At 40.2% G+C, this 23,526-nt stretch overlaps 1 protein-coding gene across 1 annotated transcript in view; it reads right to left on the reverse strand.

Moving 5' to 3' along the window:
• The window catches only part of CCDC168 (coiled-coil domain containing 168), a gene marked incomplete at its 5' end in the record, with an annotated part of 38,421 nt that extends 14,895 nt beyond the window's left edge, over window positions 1–23,526 (reverse strand). The window contains 5 exon segments of the mRNA XM_081214706.1: window positions 810–923; window positions 1,138–8,066; window positions 23,055–23,088; window positions 23,186–23,219; window positions 23,341–23,526. Coding sequence (XP_081070832.1) covers window positions 810–923; window positions 1,138–8,066; window positions 23,055–23,088; window positions 23,186–23,219; window positions 23,341–23,526 — 7,297 coding nt within the window.

Below are 23,526 nucleotides of genomic sequence, written 5' to 3' on the forward strand. Positions count from 1 at the left end.
TGTTATTTTTTGAGTTTTTATGTCTTCCTCTTCTTCTTCAAGTTGTAGGGAAGCTGCACTGGGAACATCCAGCTTCTTTGTGGGGCTCTGATCAGATGTAGTCCTATACACTCCCTCATCAATTAAAAGACCATCAAACATTGCTTTCCCTCTTTTTAGACATGAACTCTTTTCACTTATTCTATGCAGTATGTCTGTTTGTGGTAGGATATTCTTTTTCAGCTCTTCAGTTTGAAATGGAATTATCAGAGGAGAACAAATAGACTCCAACATATTTTCCGAAACTAGTGCTTGTTGCCATGCTTCTTGCTCTGTAATAAGCATATTTTGATCTTTTCTACTTCCGGTCCTATTCAGGAATTGTAGACCTGCTTTGAATAAAACTTCCTTGCCCTTTTTTTCTTTTTCATTTTGCCATCTTGATTCTGATGTGCTGCTTGAGGTGCTCCATTTATTAGAGGTATATTTACACACTCTTTTCCCTTCCTCTTGTTTTAACTGTGTAATATTGACTTTTTTTCTTAATGGGCCTTTCTTTGCTTTCAGTTTTTTGTGTGTTTTGATGGCAGGTGAAACAGGTGTAGGTGAAAAAAAGGTATTCATAAATATATTTGACATACTTTGAGATATTTCTTTGGCCATGTCATCCAAGGTGTAGACCTGTTCCTTTCCATGGCTGGGGGCACCAAACCTAGTGATATTAGTTGTCTTTAAAATCGATGCCATCTGGGCTTTCCCAGTTCTAGACTTAGGGATTAGTGCTGCATTTCTCAACCCTTTAATTTTAGGTGACGCTGGCATGTAGATACCAAGAGACTGCAGGGTTCTCACTCGTAAATCCTTTGGTAACCCTATTTTTTCCTCTGGAATAGAACTAGCAAGTTCCTTTGTAGGGCCTCTTTCCGATAGGATATCAGTGGGTGCTTTAACAATTAAAGATTCACTAAGTGATTTCCCTGTCATTGGAGATAAAATCTTTGGACTCTGTGTTTTTGTTCTTTTTGGTAGCTTCTCAAATGGAAGTGAATTCAAAATAGAGCAAGAATGCAATATACTTTGTGTGAAAAGTGTGTGTTGCTGCAGCTCCTGAGCTATGGTAAGTGATTCTGGGATTTTTTTCCCTTGCTGAATACTTACATTTTAGATCTGATTTCACAAAGCGAGGTTCCTTCATGTTAGGAGCATGGAAAGTGAGGTGTTGGGAATTCCATGGCGCTGCTTCTCCACCGAGGTCTTTGACTTCCTTCCTGACATTTGAGGCCCTGCCCTTCTCGCCCCTGGAATAGGGACATAAAGCTCTTTCTCCATCTGGCCACTGCCCTTGGTGTTGCAACTCATGACTGAACCTCATCTTCCACGGCATGTCCATCTCTACTTTGCTTCTGTTATGCACTTTCATGTCCAGTGAAACCGCCACGGGAGAGGAAAAGGCATTCAGGATGACACCTGCCACAGACTGACCTTGTTTCCTCATGGTTTTGTAGTTGCATTCAAATTGCCTACCATGGCTTGGTGCACCACGTTTTGTGATGCTAAATGTCTTTGAAATCGGTGTCTTCTTTGCCTTCAAAGTTACACATTTGGGACTCATTTTATTTCTCTTGTCTGTAAGTTTTGAGTTGTTTCTCCTTCTTTTCGACACAGGTAAAGCAAGTGTGGATAAATCCAAAACCTGCAGAATTGCTGCTGGCAATTCTTGGGCTACTCCTTCCTTTCTCTCTGCAGTAAGATCTTCCAGTACCCCAGAGTATTTTATCTGAATTAAAAGGTCAACAATCTGTGATTTCAGGGTTTTTGGATGTAGGACTTTTAGATAACCATTCCCAGGGATATTAAATATCTGTGAAATTGGTGCCTTCCTTGTCTTCATAATAACACATTTGGGACTCATTTTACTTTTTAAGGCTCTACATGTAAGTGTCTTTCTCTGCCTCTTAGATTCAAATAGATCAGGTGTGAAGGCATCCAAAGACCCCAGAACAGTTGCTTGTACATCTTCTTTGAACTCTGCCTTTTCCTCTTTACCATGAGCGTACAGGTCCCCCGTACATCTCTCATTACTTGGGACATCACATTTCATTGTATCAATTAAAACTTGATCAATTAGTGATTCCTTTGACTTCAGAAAGGGAAGGGTTGAACTTGCTGACCACACTGTGCCATTTAGTGTCTGCTGGCTTCTCTTTGGCTCCTCTGCCTGGGTTGGATCTGGAAGCTGTGTTTGTCGTGGGACGTCTTGTTCTGTAACAAACAGAATTTTCCCACGTCCTTTGTTTCCCCATTTGTGAAGGTCAAGCTCCTTCCTCTGGCCTGAACAGAAGATGAAATGCTGGCTGTGCTGTGGAATTATCTTTAACATCTCCTGTTCACCTTCTTCTTCCTCTTCATCTTGAAGACTGGTTTCTTTGGTGTCACCTGGAGTAATATTACCTTCATGTGGTGATATCTCTCGCTTTACTTGTTTAGAACTGAGTCTTTTTTCTCCTAACATGTATTTTTCCCTTTCTCTCTTGCTATACTTATTAACGGCAGGTATAATAGACGTGAGGGAGTACCTGTCATCTGCCATTTTTTCACCTTGATCCACCTCTTTCATTTTGGTTGTTAAGTTATATCCCAATTCTTTTCTATGATTTGGGATAGCACCACCCTTGATATTGAGCAAGTTTGAAATTGATGGTTTCTTTGCTTTTAAAATTCCACATTTGGGCTTCATTAAGTTTTTCATGTCTGAATATTGTTTGAAGTTTCTCTTGCTTTTGGATATAGATAAAGAAGCCAGGCAGAAATCTAAAGTCACTGTCTCTTTCTTTTCAGTACCATCAGCTTGTTCCTTTTGATGGTTTGCATCAGATGGAACACCACATTCTCTTGAAGAAAATATTTGTTCATCAATCTTTGCTTCTCCTGACATTGGAGGTGAAAACCTAGCATAGCTCTCTAGCTTTCTAAATTGAAACTGATCCAATGTAGGGCATGGAGCAGAGCTTAAAATAATCTGTGCAAAATGTGTTCGTGGTTGTACCTGAATATTTATGCTTCCTCGTTGTTTCAGTTCCTCATCTGATTTGACAAGGTCATGATCCTTTGTCTGATGTATATTGAATATGAGGCCTTGGCTAGTCCCTGGAGCTGGTAAATCTTGTTCCCCTGCCTTCTCCTCCCCATCTTTCACACTGTTAGATAAGCTACTCATATTGGTAGAATCTGGGCAACATATTTTTCTTCCATTTGGCGATTTCCCTTGCACTAGCTGCACATGACTAAGTCTTGTTACTGTTTGCATATCCGTCCCCACATTTAATCTAATACTCATTTTGATGTTGGGCAAAGTAGGGACCTTGAAGTGAATGATATCCAAAAATGCATCTGCTATATTTTTATTTTGCTGTGGATTCTTCATCTTTGTTTTTAAATTGCATTGCAGTGCCTTGCTCTGCCTGCCATTAAGCATATGCAAAATTGATGGCTTTTGTTCTCTCATAGTTCTGTACCTACGACTCACTGTTTTTTGCTTCCTTGCTAATTTTAATATGTCTTTCTTCCTTTTAGATTTAGAAACAAAGGGGTCAACAGAATCAGAAAACTGTGGGAAGGTCACTTGCAAATTTTCTGGTAACTCTGAATTTTTCCCCACAAAATAAGAATCTAGTTCCCTTTTAAGGTTTCCACCAGATGGTAGGCCACACTCTGTTGTAGTGTTCAAAAGTTTATCAAGTGATGAGTTCCCTGCCTCGGGAGCTGGAATCTCCAGACCCGTAGGGGCTGTTATGTCATCTTCTGGTTTGTTGATCTTCTGGAGTTCCTTAGCTTCTCGAGGACCCATCTGGAGGCCAGTCTGCAAAACAGTTTGTGTAAAGCATGTTTGGTGCTGTATATCTTGTTCCTGTGTTAAATGGTCCAGTGCTGGGTCTGGTTTGGCAAGGTGGGTCTCTTTCCCTTGATACCCATTGATCCAGAGGTACTGGGTATGCTGCGGAGCAGTTACTAGCAACATTGTTTGCTCCTCTTCCTGTCTATCTTGTGCTTTTTCTTCTCTGTCATAGAATGCACTACTCTTATCAAAGAAATCAACATACTGTGGTCTCCCCTCACCTGCTAGTCCCTGGAGCTTTACCTGAGCATGGCAGAAGCTGTTTGTCTCTCCTTGTAACCTGCTGTACACAGGAGAGTAAAGGGTGTTTAGAAATTCATAAACCAGCCCATTAGCTTGGTTGATCTTTTCAAACTTGGCCTTAAAGTAAGATTCCAGTTTCTTTCTAAGACCTGTGGTATTACATATTTGTGAAATTGATGGCTTCAATGCCTTCATGTGTACAGACTTGGACTTCACTCTACTTTCTAGGTGTGAGAATCTTACTCTACTTTTCTTCACTTTAGAATGAGATAAAACAGGCATGTGGCAATTAAAAGTCTCTGGGAAAATTGCTGGTAAATCTTTGGGTAACTCTGCCTTTGTTTCTGCAAAAGAATAAACCATTTCCCTTGTATCACTTCCATAATCTGGAACATCACTTTCTCTTGTTGTTAAAGGGTCTCCAATCAGTGATTTTTCTGATGCTGGGGGAGGCGTCTCAGAATCTGCAGTGCATCTTAAATCTGTTTGTGTGGTCAGGCTTTTCTTCATATTCTCAGCATGAAATGCATCTGTTATGGCCGAGTAAACAGACTCCATCATGATTTCTGCAAATGTGATTGGTTGTTGCATTTCTTTCTTTGTTTTAAGCTCTTTCTCTGGATATGCATCCAATCTGAGGTTCCAGCGATCCTCAAGGACTGCTTGGGGTGAAGCTTCTTTGTCCCCACTCACTTCATCTTGCAATTTAGCTGCTTCTGGTGTGTCTCCAGAGTCACTTCCTTTAGTAATGGTATCTGAACACTTTTCTTCTCTTTCAATTTCTGATGTCTCTTGTTTTAGCTTGGTATGACTGTGATTCTCTGCATTTAATCTGCTGTGTGTTCTAATATGAGGCAAAATAGACACGTGAGGGTCAGTAACATTCAGACGCATATCTGCCACAGTTTTATCTTGCAGTATTTGTTTAATCATGATTTTGAAATCACCTCTCAATCTTCTTCTACGATGTATTGGTGGTGTCTTTACTTTCATAATTACACGGTTGAGACAGAGTACATTTTTGGTTTCTGGTAATTTTTTTTTGATTCTCTGCCTTTTCACACTTGATAAAGGAAGCATACGCCTATGGAACGACCCCAGGGCAACTTCAGGTAAAACTCTTTTTAAGTCTTCCTTTTCTTCTGCAATTTGATCATCCAGGGGCTTTCCGGGGCTTCCACACAATGCAACACCATGTTCTGTTGTTTCAGTTAAAACTGGCAAGCTCTCTGACACTGTAAGAGGATGCACTGGATCTGCAGTTTCCCTGCCTGTAGGTCTGTCTGTGCTTTGCTTCACCTTCTCAACTTGAAATGGATCCATTGTGGGGCACGGACCAGTCCCCACAGTCGTTTCTGTAGAAAGAGTGTGTGGTTGTACCTCTAGCTCTTCATTTTGAGTTGTTCTACTTTCTGAACAGCTCTGTCCAATTTCAAATTTGCCGTACTTGGGCTTCTGCTTTAGTTGTAGACTGAACCTGAAAGCTGGTGTTAGCTGTGGATCTGCTTCTTGTAGAGCCTGTTGTTCTTCCTCTCTGTCATGTTCCTGTGGTTTTTTAAATATACATCTCTTCTCAATGTATTCTGCACTCCATGTTTTCTTGTCACCTGGTAATTCGTCTTGCTTTACCGCTGAGTGACTAAGCCCTATTCTTGATGTATCTGTCTTGGTTTTTAATCCACTCTGCATTTCCATATGAGGTGGTTCAGAAAGGGCAGTGTGAGTGGCATCCTGAAATGCATCAGATATTCTTTCATCTTGCCTATTTTTTATGCTGCTTCTAGTGTTGCATTCGAGTTCCTCACTTTCACTTAGGTCACCATCTTCTGTAACATTAACTATTAATGGTTTCTCTTCCTTCTCAATTACGCCTTCTGGACTCTCTTGAATTTCTACACCTGCTGATTGTTCACTGCTTTTATGCTTTTTGGTTCCTAGTGTAAAGACCAAGTTGACATCTGAAGACTCCAGAACAATTTCAAGAAAATCTTCTTTTTCGTGGGTATTTCCCTCTGGAAAGCACCTTTGCATTTCTGACGTACTAGTTGGTAACTTCTCTCCACTTGTAAGTAGAAGATGTGAATTCTCTGTACTTTTTAGGTCCTCCCATGTTTTCTTTCTTCTATCTGACTCCATTTTGGGAGAGGAATCAAATTTCTGCAAAGGTGCTGATATAGCTTCTTCTAAAGTTGTCACATGCTTTGCAATATGCAGGTCAGATGTTTTTTCAGTATTTGGGGCACAAAACTCTGCAATATCCATTTCCTTTGCTTGTAAAATTGGGTCTTTAAGAGTCTCTTTATTCTTCCAGTTTGTTTCTCTTAATGAAGAACAAGGTGCTTTTTGTTTATAAGTATTGACCATGAAAGACTCTTCTAGCTGAGGTGGAATTTTTGGTGAAATGTTTTTTAGTTCTTTATTGTTTCTGCCATGATGCTTTTCATTTTTTGTACTCCCTGAGGTTCCTCTTTTCTCAACAGGCCCGGCATAGTTGACTTTCTCTGCATACAGTGACCTATTTTGCTTCAGCAGAAAATGTCTACATCTTGTTAAACCAGGCATAAATTTCGCTAGTCTTTTCCTGGAATACTTCCTAATATAAGGAGGAACAAGCTTGAAAGCATAAATAAGACACAACGCTATACGTGATATACCTTTTCTTTGATGTAACTCTTTCTTCTTAGTTTTAAACCTGTGTCTTAACTTGCTACATTCTGAAGTGTGACATACTGTGATTTGAAATACCCGTGAAGTTGGTGTTTTCTTTGACTTTTGAGGTAGAACTTTGAGACTAAATTTACTTTTACTGTGTAATGTTTTTCTTCTGTTTTTCTGCCTGGTCATGGTAGGTGAAAGAGGCACTGAGCCATATGCAGGATACTGGTTTAATTTTGAGATAGCAATTTGTTTCTGGCCCTTTGTCTTTACACTCTTTAGTTGTGGCATCACTTTAGCAACTGAATTAGGGCTTAGAGTTAAAACTAGATGTCTGGCATTATTAAAAATATTATTTTGCCCTGGGATTGAATATTGAATCTTGTTTGAATCTTCAAACCAAACAGAATATTGGGCCTCTTCTGAGTGTTTTGTATCAGACTCTAGGTCCTTGATTGAATCTTGAGTCTCAACAGAATGTGGGACTTGGACCAAATATTGGCTCCTGTCCCTATCTTGGGTCTGGAAGGAGTCTTGTGTACTGCTGGAAAGTGGTTTCCTCATCAAATCTTGAGGCAGAGCAACGTATCTGGCCTTGATATCAGGCTGGCTATTGATTGATTCCTGGCTGTTAACAACTTTTTGGGCTTGACTAGTAAATTGGGCTTCAGAAAAATCTTGATTCGGAAGAGCACTTTGTCCCGATAAAGAATCTTGTGCTTCGGCAGAAATGTCCATTCTAACAGAATGTTGATTCTGAGTCAAGGGCTCTTGAGACCTTGAGTACAGATAGGTAGTTTTACTCTCTAAAATAGCTTTGGATTTTAAAGGAATTTGATTTCTCACATTTTCTTCCAGAAGTCTGACTTGGTCTCTAGAAAGAAATAAATGGGCAGGAGGGAATGGTGCCACATCTAGATCTTCACTTTCTATAATGATTCTAGAAATTCTTGAAAAGTTAAAGTCAGAAGAAAACATCAAATTTTTATTTTCGTTGGCTTTCATTATGGAAAATAATTTCTTAGATGAAAACTGTATTGTTTCACGTTCGTTTTCAGGACACCCTCTGCACCTTGGAAAAATTTCCTGTGCTTTTGAATGAAACAGTGACAAAGACGAGCTAGTACCATCTGAAGATGGCTCCTGACTTTCACTAAAGTGACTTAGGCGATATTTACTTTCACTGGTACTTGCGCGTGTTGGTTCATCTGGCAGTGAAACTCTGTCTCCAAAGTTACCTTCATTTCCTTCAGATGTAAGTGATGTAATTGTTCCTTCTGAAAAGTCATCAACTCTGAATATGAGAAAAACAGTGTGTAAATCAATTGTCACTGAGGACCTATTTCCTACAGGAACTCTCTTCTAGATTTAAGGAAACCCGATAGAGTATATAAAAACATAGCTCAATATAGAGATAAATTGGAAAGTCATTGTCCACATTACAAAATAACTCATTACCTAGTATCATTCATTTAATAAATCAATCCACTGACAAAGTGAAGTAAATTATTTTCATATCTAGGAGAATGAGGGATTTTTCCTCAAAAACCTGTCCAAAAGTCTACTTTTGACTATCTATTTTGACAGTCAAAGTTGCAGGTTAAGATTATATCCTTTTAAAAGGAATATCAGTTTGTTTCTGTTCTCTGTATGAAAGTTTTGTCAAGAGTAAAAATATCCTTATGGAACTTTACAGAAGAATGTCCAATACCATAAACTATAGCTTTCTATAAATAAGTCCAGATTATTTTAACAGCTGTTTGTATTTGATCAAGAGAAAAGCCTAGGTGGAGATCAACTTCCTCCCCACAGATACACCAGAAATACAGCTACATGTGGAACAACTCCTACAGAACACCTACTGAACGCTGGCAGAAGACCTCAGACCTCCCAAAAGGCAAGAAACTCCCCATGTACCTGGGTAGGGCAAAGCGGAGAGATTCCCACACAGAGGATCGGTGCCAACTGGCACTCACCAGCCCGAGAGGCTTGTCTGCTCGCCCACGGGTGCGGGCGGCGCTGGGAGCTGAGGCTCGGGCTTCGGTCGGAGCGCAGGGAGAGGGCTGGGGCTGGCGGCGTGAACACAGCCTGAAGGGGCTAATGCACCACAACTAGCCGGGAGGGTGTCCGGGAAAAAGTCTGGACCTGCCGAAGAGGCAAGAGACTTTTTCTTCCCTCTTGGTTTCCTGGTGCGCGAGGAGAGGGGATTAAGAGCGCTGCTTAAAGGAGCTCCACAGACGGGCGCGAGCTACGGCTGAAAGCGCGGACCCCAGAGACGGGCGTGGGACGCTGGGGCTGCTGCCGCCGCCACGAGGCCTGTGTGAGAGCGCAGGTCACTGTCCATGCCCCTCTTCCGGGGAGCCTGTGCAGCCCGTCACTGCCGGGGTCCCGGGATCCAGGGACAGATTCCCTGGGAGAACGCACGATGCGCCTCGGGCTGGTGCAACGTCACGCTGGCCTCTGCCGCTGCAGGCTTGCCCCGCACTCCGTGCCCCTCCCTCCCCCCAAGCCTGAGCGAGCCAGAGTCCCCGAAGCGGCTGCTCCTTTAACCCTGTCCTGTCTGAGCGAAGAACAGACGCCCTCCAGCGACCTACACGGAGAGGCGGGGCCAAATCCAAAGCTGAGCCCCGGGAGCTGTGAGAACAAAGAAGAGAAAGGGAAATCTCTCCCAGCAGCCTCAGAAGCAGTGGATTAAAGCTCCACAATCAACTTGATGTACCCTGCATCTGTGGAATACATGAATAGACAACGAATCATCCCAAATTGAGGAGCCAGGAGTCAGTGCTGTGCCTCTGAGGTGGGAGAGCCAACTTCAGGACACTGGTCCACAAGAGACCTCCCAGCTCCACATAATATCAAATGGCGAAAATCTTCCAGAGATCTCCATCTCAATACCAGCACCAGCTTTACTCAACGACCAGCAAGCTACAGTGCTGGACACCATATGCCAAACAATGAGCAAGACAGGAACACAACGTCACCCATTAGCAGAGAGGCTGCCTAAAATCATAAAAAGTCCGCAGACACCCCAAAACACACCACCAGACGTGGACCTGTCCACCAGAAAGACAAGACCCAGCCTCATCCACCAGAACACAGGCACTAGTCCCCTCCACCAGGAAGCCTACACAACCCACTGAACCAACCTTAGCCACTGGGGACAGACACCAAAAACAACGGGAACTACGAACCTGCAGCCTGCAAAAAGGAGACCCCAAACACAGTAAGATAAGCAAAATGAGAAGACAGAAAAACACACAGCAGGAGAAGGAGCAAGATAAAAACTCACCAGACCTAACAAATGAAGAGGAAATAGGCAGTCTACCTGAAAAAGAATTCAGAACGATAATAGTAAAGATGATCCAAAATCTTGGAAATAGAATAGACAAAATGCAAGAAACAGTTAACAAGGACCTAGAAGAACTAAAGATGAATCAAGCAACGATTAAAAACATGATAAATGAAATGAAAAATACTCTAGATGGGATCAATAGCAGAATAACTGAGGCAGAAAAACGGATAAGTGATGTGGAAGATAAAATACTGGAAATAACTACTGCAGAGCAGAAGAAAGAAAAAAAAATGAAAAGAACTGAGGATAGTCTCAGAGACCTCTGGGACAACATTAAATGCACCAACATTTGAATTATAGGGGTTCCAGAAGAAGAAGAGAAAAACAAAGGGACTGAGAAAATATTTGAACAGATTATAGTTGAGAACTTCCCTAATATCGGAAAGAAAATAGTCAGTCAAGTCCAGGAGGCACAGAGAGTCCCATACAGGATAAATCCAAGGAGAAATACGCCAAGACACATATTAATCAAACTGTCAAAAATTAAATACAAAGAAAACATATTAAAAGCAGCAAGGTAAAAACAACAAATAACACACAAGGGAATCCTCATAAGGTTAACAGCTGATCTTTCAGCAAAAACTCTGCAAGCCAGAAGGGACTGGCAGGACATATTTAAAGTGATGAAGGAGGAAAACCTGCAACCAAGATTACTCTACCCAGCAAGGATCTCATTCAGATTTGATGGAGAAATTAAAACCTTGACAGACAAGCAAAAGCTGAGAGTTCAGCACCACCAAACCAGCTTTACAACAAATGCTAAAGGAACTTCTCTAGGCAAGAAACACAACAGAAGGAAAAGACCTACAATAACGAACCCAAAACAATTAAGAAAATGGGAATAGGAACATACATATCGATAATTACCTTAAATGTAAATGGACTGAATGCTCCCACCAAAAGACACAGATTGGCTGAATGGATACAAAAACAAGACCCATATATATGCTGTCTACAAGAGACCCACTTCAGATGTAGAGACACATACAGACTGAAAGTAAGGGGATTTAAAAGATATTCCATTCAAACGGAAACCAAAAGAAAGCTGGAGTAGCAATTCTCATATCAGACAAAATAGACTTTAAAATAAAGACTACTAGAAGAGACAAAGAAGGACACTACATAATGATCAAGGGATCGATCCAAGAAGAAGATATAACAATTGTAAATATTTATGCACCCAACATAGGAGCACCTCAATACATAAGGCAAATACTAACAGCCATAAAAGGGGAAATCGACAGTAACACATTCATAGTAGGGGACTTTAACACCCCATTTTCACCAATGGACAGATCATCCAAAATGAAAATAAATAAGGAAACACAAGCTTTAAATGATACATTAAACAAGATGGACTTAATTGATATTTATAGGACATTCCATCCAAAAACAACAGAATACACATTTTTCTCAAGTGCTCATGGAACATTCTCCAGGATAGATCATATCTTGGGTCACAAATCAAGCCTTGGTAAATTTAAGAAAATTGAAATTGTATCAAGTATCTTTTCCGACCACAATGCTATGAGACTAGATATCAATTACAGGAAAAGATCTGTAAAAAATACAAACACATGGAGGCTAAACAATACAGTACTTAATAACGAAGTGATCACTGAAGAAATCAAAGAGGAAATAAAAAAATACCTAGAAACAAATGACAATGGAGACACGACGATCCAAAACCTACAGGATGCAGCAAAAGCAGTTCTAAGAGGGAAGTTTATAGCAATACAATCACACCTTAAGAAACAGGAAACATCTCAAATAAACAACCTAACCTTGAACCTAAAGCAATTAGAGAAACAACAAAAACACCCCAAAGTTAGCAGAAGGAAAGAAATCATAAAAATCAGATCAGAAATAAATGAAAAAGAAATGAAGGAAACGACAGCAAAGATCAATACAACTAAAAGCTGGTTCTTTGAGAAGATAAAGAAAATTGATAAATCATTAGCCAGACTCATCACGAAAAAAAGGGAGAAGACTCAAATCAACAGAATTAGAAATGAAAAAGGAGAAGTAACAACTGACACTGCAGAAATACAAAAGATCATGAGAGATTACTACAAGCAACTCTATGCCAATACAATGGACAACCTGGAAGAAATGGACAAATTCTTAGAAATGCACAACCTGCCAAGACTGAATCAGGAAGAAATAGAAAATATGAACAGACCAATCACAAGCACTGAAATTGAAACTGTGATACAAAATCTTCCAACAAACAAAAGCCCAGGACCAGATGGCTTCACAGGCGAATTCTATCAAACATTTAGAGAAGAGCTAACACCTATCCTTCTCAAACTCTTCCAAAATATAGCAGAGGGAGGAACACTCCCAAACTCATTCTATGAGGCCACCATCACCTTGATACCAAAACCAGGAAAGGATGTCACAAAGAAAGAAAACTACAGGCCAATATCACTGATGAACATAGATTCAAAAATCCTCAACAAAATACTAGCAAACAGAATCCAACAGCACATTAAAAGGATCATACACCATGATCAAGTGGGCTTTATTCCAGGAATGCAAGGATTCTTCAATATATGCAAATCTATCAACGTGATACACCATATTAACAAATTGAAGGAGAAAAACCATATGATCATCTCAATAGAAGCAGAGAAAGCTTTCGACAAAATTCAACACACATTTATGATAAAAATCCTGCAGAAAGTAGGCATAGAGGGAACTTTCCTCAACATAATAAAGGCCATATATGACAAACCCACAGCCAACATCGTCCTCAATGGTGAAAAACTGAAACCATTTCCACTAAGATCAGGAACAAGACAAGATTGCCATTCTCACCACTCTTATTCAACATAGTTTTGGAAGTTTTAGCCACAGCGATCAGAGAAGAAAAGGAAATAAAAGGAATCCAAATCGGAAAAGAAGAAGTAAAGCTGTCACTGTTTGCAGATGACATGATACTATACATAGAGAATCCTAAAGATGCTACCAGAAAACTACTAGAGCTAATCAATGAATTTGGTAAAGTAGCAGGATACAAAATTAATGCACAGAAATCTCTGGCATTCCTATATACTAATGATGAAAAATCTGAAAGTGAAATCAAGAAGACACTCCCATTTACCATTGCAACAAAAAGAATAAAATATCTAGGAATAAACCTACCTAAGGAGACAAAAGACCTGTATTCAGAAAATTATAAGACACTGATGAAAGAAATTAAAGACGATACAAATAGATGGAGAGATATATCATGCTCCTGGATTGGAAGAATCAATATTGTGAAAATGACTCTACTACCCAAAGCAATCTACAGATTCAATGCAATCCCTATCAAACTACCACTGGCATTTTTCACAGAACTAGAACAAAAAATTTGTTTGGAAAAACAAAAGACCCCGAATAGCCAAAGCAATCTTGAGAACGAAAAACGGAGCTGGAGGAATCAGGCTCCCTGACTTCAGACTATACTACAAAGCTACAGTAATCAAGACAGTATGGTACTGGCACAAAAACAGAAAGATAGATCAATAGAACAGGATAGAAAGCCCAGAGATAAACCCACGCACATATGGTCAACTTATCTTTGATAAAGGAGGCAGGAATGTACAGTGGAGAAAGGACAGCTTCTTCAATAAGTGGTGCTGGGAAAACTGGACAGGGACATGTAAAAGTATGAGATTAGATCATTCCCTGACACCATAAACAAAAATAAGCTCAAAATGGATTAAAGACCTAAATGTAAGGCCAGAAACTATCAAACTCTTAGAGGAAAACATAGGCAGAACACTCTATGACATAAATCACAGCAAGATCCTTTTGGACCCACCTCCTAGAGAAATGGAAATAAAAACAAAGATAAACAAATGGGACCTAATGAAACTTCAAAGCTTTTGCACAGCAAAGGAAACCATAAACAAGACCAAAAGACAACCCTCAGAGTGGGAGAAAATATTTGCAAATGAAGCAACTGACAAAGGATTAATCTCCAAAATTTATAAGCAGCTCATGCAGCTGAATAGCAAAAAAACAAACAACCCAATCCAAAAATGGGCAGAAGACTTAAATAGGCATTTCTCCAAAGAAGATATACAGACTGCCAACAAACACATGAAAGAATGATCAACATCATTAATCATTAGAGAAATGCAAATCAAAACTACAATGAGGGCTTCCCTGGTGGCGCAGTAGTTGAGAGTCCGCCTGCCGATGCAGGGGACACGGGTTCGTGCCCCGGTCTGGGAAGATCCCACATGCCGCGGAGCGGCTGGGCCCGTGAGACATGGCCGCTGAGCCTGAGCGTCCGGAGCCTGTGCTCCGCAATGGGAGAGGCCACAACAGTGAGAGGCCCACGTACGGCAAAGAAAAAAAAAAAAAAAACTACAATGTGATATCATCTCACACCAGTCAGAATGGCCATCATCAAGAAATCTAGAAACAATAAATGCTGGAGAGGGTGTGGAGAAAAGGGAACACTCTTGCACTGCTGGTGGGAATGTGAAGTGGTACAGCCACTATGGAGAACAGTATGGGGGTTCTTTAAAAAACTAAAAATAGAACTACCATATGACCCAGCAATCCCACTACTAGGCATATACCCTGAGAAAACCATAATTCAAAAAGAGACACGTACCAAAATGTTCATTGCAGCTCTATTTACAATAGCCCGGAGATGGAAACAACCTAAGTGTCCATCATCGGATGAATGGATAAAGAAGATGTGGCACATATATACAATGGAATATTACTCAGCCATAAAAAGAAACGAAACTGAGCTCTTTGTAATGAGGTGGATGGACCTAGAGTCTGTCATACAGAGTGAAGTAAGTCAGAAAGAGAAAGACAAATACCGTATGCTAACACATATATATGGAATTTAAGAAAAAAAATGTCATGAAGAACCTAGGGGTAAAACAGGAATAAAGACACAGACCTACTTGAGAATGGACTTGAGGATATGGGGAGGGGGAAGGGTAAGCTGTGACAAAGCGAAAGAGAGGCATGGACATATATACACTACCAAACGTAAGGTAGATAGAAAGTGGGAAGCAGCCGCATAGCACAGGGAGATCAGCTCGGTGCTTTGTGACCGCCTGGAGGGGTGGGATAGGGAGGGTGGGAGGGAGACGCAAGAGGGAGGGGATATGGGAACAGATGTATATGTATGACTGATTCACTTTGTTATCAAGCAGAAAATAATTTAAAAAAAAGAAAATGAATACACACTGACATATAATTATACACTGAAATAAATTTGTTTATAAAAAAAAAAAGAAAAATGGAGCTGGAGGAATCAGGCTCCCTGACTTCAGACTATACTACAAAGCTACAGTAATCAAGCAGTATGGTACTGGCACAAAAACAGAAAGATAGATCAATAGAACAGGATAGAAAGCCCAGAGATAAACCCACGCACATATGGTCACCTTATCTTTGATAAAGGAGGCAGGAATGTACAGTGGAGAAAGGACAGTCTCTTCAATACGTGGTGCTGGGCAAACTGGACAGGGACATGTAAAAGTATGAGATTAGATCACTCCCTAACACCATACACAAAAATAAGCTCAAAATGGATTAAAGACCTAAATGTAAGGCCAGACACTATCAAACTCTTAGAGGAAAACATAGGCAGAACACTCTATGACATAAATCACAGCAAGATCCTTTTGGACCCACCTCCTAGAGAAATGGAAATAAAGACAAAAATAAACACATGGGACTTAATGAAACTTCAAAGCTTTTGCATAGCAAAGGAAACCATAAACAAGACCAAAAGACAACCCTTAGAATGGGAGAAATTATTTGCAAATGAAGAAACTGACAAAGGATTAATCTCCAAAATTTAAAAGCAGCTCATGCAGCTCAATAACAAAAAAACAAACAACCCAATCCAAAAATGGGCAGAAGCCCTAAATAGACATTTCTCCACAGAAGATATACAGACTGCCAACAAACACATGAAAGAATGCTCAACATCTTTAATCATTAGAGAAATGCAAATCAAAACTACAATGAGATATCATCTCACACCAGTCAGAATGGCCATCATCAAGAAATCTAGAAACAATAAGTGCTGGAGAGGGTGTGGAGAAAAGGGAACACTCTTGCACTGCTGGTGGGAATGTGAAGTGGTACAGCCACTATGGAGAACAGTATGGAGGTTCCTTAAAAAACTAAAAATAGAACTACCATATGACCTAGCAATCCCACTACTAGGCATATACCCTGAGAAAAGCATAATTCAAAAAGAGTCATGTACCAAAATGTTCATAGCAGCCCTATTTACAATAGCCTGGAGATGGAAACAACCTAAGTGTCCATCATCGGATGAATGGATAAAGAAGATGTGGCACATATATACAATGGAATATTACTCAGCCATAAAAAGAAACGAAATTGAGCTATTTGTAATGAGGTGGATGGACCTAGAGTCTGTCATACAGAGTGAAGTAAGTCAGAAAGAGAAAGACAAATACCGTATGCTAACACATATATATGGAATTTAAGAAAAAAAATGTCATGAAGAACCTAGGGGTAAAACAGGAATAAAGACACAGACCTACTTGAGAATGGAGTTGAGGATATGGGGAGGGGGAAGGGTAAACTGTGACAAAGCGAAAGAGAGGCATGGACATATATACACTACCAAACGTAAGGCAGATAGCTAGTGGGAAGCAGCCGCATAACACAGGGAGATCAGCTCGGTGCTTTGTGACCGCCTGGAGGGGTGGGATAGGGAGGGTGGGAGGGAGACGCAAGAGGGAGGGGATATGGGAACATATGTATATGTATAACTGATTCATTTTGTTATAAAGCAGAAACTAATACACCATTGTTAAGCAATTATACTCCAATAAAGATGTAAAAAAAAAAAAGAGAAAAGCCTACATTTTAGGGTAGTGCTTTTCAACATACTTTTGGGTTGAAATAATGATCATGGATGTGGACTCTCCAATATCCTTTCTACCTCAAATGATTAGGCTTGGTCTAACAATGCTCAGACCAGCAGCATCAGGGTCACTTGGGAAATGATCAGAAATGCAAAATCTCAGGCCCCGCCCTAGACCTACTGAATCAGACACCTGGGGATGGGGCCCAGAAATCTGAGTTTTAACAGGCTCTCCAGGTGATTCTGATGCCCCTTAAGTTTTGTTTAATGGTAAGGCAGCCTAAAGTCATCAAGGGAAACTCATATAAGCTAAGTCAGAGATTCTGGTAGCTGTTTGTTCAGGGAACATAGATTATCTTGTACTTTACTGGAAGAATGACCCTACTTTTAAATAATGCTTCATCATAAACAATGAAGATAATATATGAAATCATCAAAATATACCCCATCACAAAAATCATTTTTTCTAAATGCTTTTTTATACAGGAAAATCTCATTGATTTGGATTCTGCTAATTAGAATTTGGAGTAGTTTAGGCTAAACTACTGATTGCCTTTTTTCATAGGGAACACAAAATTATTAGGTGAATATTTAAAATATGTTAAATAATTTTTCAACTTCTCTCAACTGTTAAGAGAATTTATTAACATCTAATATACAGGCTGTATACATATCTTTCTTACCAACTGTCATGGTTAATTTTGTGTGTCAACTTGACTGGGCTGAGGGATGTCCAGAAAGCCAGTAAAACACTCTTTCTGAGTGTCTGTGAGGATGTTTCCAGAGGAGATAAGCATTTGAATCAGTAGACTGAGTAAAGAAGATATGCCCTCACCAGCTGAGTGGGCATCATCCAATCCATTAAGGGCCTGAACAGAACAAAAAGACGGAGGAAGAGCAAACTCTCCCTCTCTCTTCTTGAGACGGGACATCCATCTTCTCCTGCCCTCAGACATCAGAGCCCCTGGTTCTTGGGCCTTTGGACTCTGAGACACCAATGCTGCACACCCCCTCCCCGCAGGGCTTCTGCCTTGGACTGAATTATATCACTTGCTTTCTTGGTTCTCCAGCTTTCAGAGGGCACATCATGGGACTTCTCAGCCTCCATAACCATGTGACCCAATTCCTATAAATCTCCTTTTATATTTATCTATCTATCTATTAATATATCTTCCATTGGTTCTATTTCTCTGGAGAACCCTGACTAATACACCTACCCATTATCTTTAGTATCGTGTCACCTTTGGTAACACCGTTTTTCCTTACTACTAGAGCAAAATTGGGAGTTGCAGTAATGATCATGGATGTGGACTCTTCAACATTCATTCTACCCCAAATGATTAGGCTAAATCTAACATGGTAATTAGATTAGGAATGGGCATGAACTAATCCCAGCATAAGACAAAGATTTTTAACTGGGAAAAGTTGCCTTGCTCCCAGGAAAGACAGAGAAAAAAATGGCCTCTTACTTCCTCTGGACATTGCTGGTCTGATTTTGAAACTCTTGTGGCCATCTTTCTGTTCACCTTAAGGTAAAACTGACATGAGGAAAGGCAGAGGGAGAGTTACAGGACCTTAATGAAGTTGTTGAGCCACTGTATCAACCAATTTTGAAGCAAATCCTACCTCAGGATTTCCTATTATATGATTATTATAAATTCTCTTCTTGGTATGTCAGTTTGAATCATGGTTTTCTGTTACTTGAGAATTAAAATAGTCTAACTGATACAGGCAGGACGCATAAGCATTCTAGGGAATCCAGGTGACTCTAAGAAGTTATAGCAGTGTCCAGACATAATTAGGATAAAATTTCCTCAGGACAGGAGTATTATTCACTTAGGAAAGTGAACAGTGAAAATATGAGACATATACAGAGTTAGTTTTTTGCACATTTCAGGGAAAATATAGAAAAAAGCTGAAATGCAAGACCAATATTTCAACAATATTATGATTTTAAACATAATAAAACAATGCTAGATGTATGTTGAACCAACCTTGCATTCTTGAGGATAATCCCACTTGGTCAGAGTATATAATCCTTTTAATATGCTGCTGAACTTGGTTTGCTAGTATTTTGTTGAGGGTTCTACATCTATATTCATAAGGGATATTGGTCTGATACCTAACTTGTATACCTTATATAACTATTTGTCTTTCCTGCTCTGGAGAGCTTCCAGACCACATATTCTCCTGGGTATCCTTCTAACTCACTGGTAGCTCTTTGTCAGTCTTCTTTGCTGGTTCCTCCTCTTCTTCCTGCCCTCTTTGAAGCTCCCCAGGGCTCAGCCCCTGCTCCTCTTATCCCCTTACAGTCCCTTTGTAATCTCACCCTCTCTGTGGCTTTTAATACTGCCTATGTGCCAAGAACCCCCAAACTCACTGTCTCTACCAGACATCTCTCCAAGACTACTTACTATCTCTATTGGATGCCCAATCAATCTAAGACTCAACAGTTGCAAAACAAAATTCCTCATCTCCCCATCAAAACCTGCTCCACCCACAGCTTTCATCATCTCAGTTGATGACAACTGCACCTTTCCTACTTGCTCAGGTAAAAATCTTGGAGTCATCTTTGCCTCCTTTCTCTCAGATCCACACATCCCATTGATTCTACTTTTCGAAGTATATCCTAACCACTTCTTACCACCTCCACTGCTACCACCGTGGTTTAAGTTACCTTTATCTCTCACTTGGATTACTTGCAAAAGCCTGCTGTCTGCCTAGACCCTTGACCCAGTATAGTCTACTCTCAACACTGCAGGCAGAATAATCCTTTAAAAATATAAGACAGAACACATCAGTCTCCCGCATAAAACTCTACAATGATCCCCTGTTGTCACTCAGAGTAAAAGCCACTGTCTTTAAGATGGCCTGCAGGGTCCAACCATGATCTGGTCACCTATTCTCTAACCTCTCTAATACTCTTCTACCATTTCTGTTTGGTTAACTCCCCATCGCTTCAAGGCTTTAGTCAAATCCCACCACATATATTGCACCTACCTCTCTTCTCCTACTTCTGGCACACTGATTCCTCTTACCCTACACTATCTTTTGTTTTACCATATCACATATAATTATCACCACCTCCCATATAATTTATTTGTCACGTTGTCATTTACTATCAGACTCCCCTCTGTCTAAAACATAAGGTGGGAAGCAATGTCTGTTTTTTTCACCGCTGTATCTCAAGGGCCTGCAGCACATTGTAGGCCCTCAGTAATATTTGCTGAGTGGCCATTTTCACCTCTAGCTTTCTGATGGCTAACGCTTGTCCACAGCAAGCTGATCCAGATATACAACCCAACCCGTTCTTCAGGTTCAATGAAGGGGGAAAAATACACATACACAAACCACCCATACATGTGGCTAACTTTAACGAAAAGCTAGAGGCAGATATAGAAGGGAGTTAACTACAGCAATACAAACAACTCCCACTTAACCGTTAGGCATGTCTGTCTATTTTTAAAATGTCCTTTGGCCTCTCCCCACCAGGGAATCTCAACTGGCCTTTTTAAAAAGAACTCCCCATATTTCTAGGAAAAGACTGACAGCTCTATAGCCATGGCAACAAGTAAGTACTAGAAGTGGTTGTAAATCAGTTAAATCAATCAATGGCGTAGAGTCATAGCATAATCCTAGAGTCATAGTAACAAACACCAAATCTGCTTTTAAACAATTTTGTCTATCAATGGTAACTCGCTTCAGGAAAAACACTTCTGAAGCCAACCAGTGACAGCTTTAATCTTTGAAACTCAGGCAATTGATGGCAGACTTTCCCAGGAACACACGTATAAGGCTGAGGTCAACCCTGAAACAAACCATTTCCCAAAACTCAATGGATATAAGATCAGCAGTTTGCACTGCTCACTGAGACTCTGCCTGGCCAGCACGGCTCTCCCTGACTCCAGGTACTGAGTGGTGGGCTCATCCTCTGACATCCTTGGTGCCATTCAGTCCTGAGCCTCACATGCTTCCCCCGCTCCTCCCCGCTCTCTGCCCACCCCTCCCCTTTCTCTTCTCTCTCATCTCATAAGCAAGACGAAACCCACTCAGTCTCTGATGCAGTGCAACTTTAACCATTTTTATGCTTGAGTTTCTACCAATATTTAAGCCCTTTAATCTCAAAATAATTTAAGATGCTCTCCCAAATATAATTCTACCCCAAAAAGGAATTCTGGTGCCACAGTAAAATATTTTTGCTTTGTTACACATATCATTTTAACGAATCTTCAAGACAGTCCTAAGAGGTAATTCTTCTAACTGCTATTGTGAAAGTAAGGAAAAGGAGTGAGTTTAAGTCATTTGCCCAAGGCCATGCCATCATTTAGAGGCAGAACTATGACATACACCTAGACCTTTTTAATTTAAAATGTGTTTTTTCACTACAATGTACTGCCACCATGGAAGCCATATCTCTTTCCTAACCCTTTTCCCTCAACACCATCCCCCCCAATCTCTTCTTCTCAATTACTTTTCCCTAAAGCCTATTAAAATTATTTAATTGCGACTAAGCAGGAATGGAATAATGGCACAGAGGGATGGGGAAACTCTCAGATTATCTTGATCCTGGTGCTAAAAATCCTTTTCTCCCCACTTCCTCTTGTGGCTTCCTCTCTTGCCTGTCAATCCTCTAGTTACATGAGAATCTTCAATCACAGTGCACACCTAAGCCTTGTACACCTCAAACACCAACTCCTGGTCTGTCCAGTTGACTTCTGGATGATCGTTTATGGTGGATGCACTTCTGAGGTGTCCTGCTTTGCTCTGGCATTCCTGTTCCCAACCAACCCTTACTGGGATTCCACCTCCCCGTACTTCCAGATACTGTTACTGCTTCTCAGGACACCCACTTTATAACTAGAGTTGCTAGTACTCAATATAAAAATAGAGCAACCAGGTTAAATGAAGAAAGCCCCTTTACAACTGACAACTGAAAGAAATTAATTTTCAGATGCATACTCCACACAGCTAGCTACTAGTGATCTAGCTGAAACACAAAACTGTGTCACTCCTACGCTTAACTACCTTCAGTGGCTACTCACTATCAGAATAAACTCCAAGCTTCTTAACAGGGTATAGAAAGTCCCTCGTGATCTGACTCCTGCATATTTTTTCACCTTCATCTCCCACTACTCCCTGACTCGTCCTTAGCATTCTAGCAACTCTGAAATCATCATAATTTATTGCACATACCCTGTTCCTTATTTCCTTGCCTCTGCTCATGGCTTATAATTGCCTTTCTTATCCTCCTAACCCACTGTCTTTTTCTGACTAATTTTCACTTATCCTTTAAAATTCAGCTCCAGTATAACCTTCTTCATGAAGCCAGCCCAACACCCCTATGTTGGCTTAGGTACCTCCTAGATGTTCTCATAGTACTCCTATCACTGTGCTACCGTAGTGCAAGCAATCATCTCTATATCTATGTCTCCTCCACAAGAATATAAGCTTCCGGAGAAGAGATACCATCTTATTAATTGTATCCCAGTATAAAACCCAATGTCCATTGTATAGGGATATCTAATGATTGCTGAACAGACTTCGATGAAAACAATTAAGATATTGATAGCAACAAGAGTAGTGATGTCTGTATTTAATCTCTAGCACTCAGGCATCCTTAGGATGCTGATGATATAAACTCATTTCATGTCACTCTTGCAGCACTTAGCTCAGGATCTGCTCGGTTCACAGGAGGTGCTAAATGAATATTTTTCAACTGAATTTTCAGAACTGGTGATTATTACTTCTTCATGTGTATTGGAGAGAGAGGATGGGGTAGGGAAGCAAGCCACTTAACCTCTCTAAGCTTTATTTTCCTCATTTGTAAAAATGGTAATGAGTCTACCTACCTAAAAGGATAATTTCAACAATACATAAAAAGCCATTTGACACAGCTTGGAACAGAGCAACCATTTAAAAAATCAGAGTTCAACTGAATTATGATGTTGAACAGCTGTCATCCTCTATACAAATGGGAAAACCCTTTTCTGTAATTCAGATGTAATTTTGAGTAGAACAAAACCAACCTGTTTCATCTAATTTCAAAATACATCACTTACCTTTCTTCTGAAGATGAATGAATTGACCAGTTACCTAGAGATAAATGGGAATAAAAAATGTCAGAGCACCAAAAGGAGAAGCTCAGGCTGAACAAGTTTTATATTAAAATATTAAATTGTAGGATACTTACCAAATTTCATGCTTTTAAGGCAACTGTCTTCTTCCTGTTTCAAGGGAGACAATAAAATATTAGAGTAATCCAAATGAACTTCCACAATTTTATAAGTTATTCTTATGTGTTACTTTGAAAAATCGGGGAAAAGGAAATCAAGCATTTGTTCTTACCTTGTGGGCATCTGTATTATCCTTTTCTGAAGGAAGTGCAGGCTTCTTCTGAAAGGCTGTACAAATCTTTATGAGTATGATCTCAAAGATAATTCCCAGAAAAATTATAAATAAGATTGCCATCCAGTTATTTTGAGAAATCCAGGACTCTAGAAGGTCCCATGTCAAAAATGCATTATTTTCCAT

The sequence above is a fragment of the Mesoplodon bidens genome, assembly GCF_964165515.1.
Source record: "Mesoplodon bidens genome assembly, chromosome: 17".
In the NCBI taxonomy this organism is placed as follows: Eukaryota; Metazoa; Chordata; class Mammalia; order Artiodactyla; family Ziphiidae; genus Mesoplodon; species Mesoplodon bidens.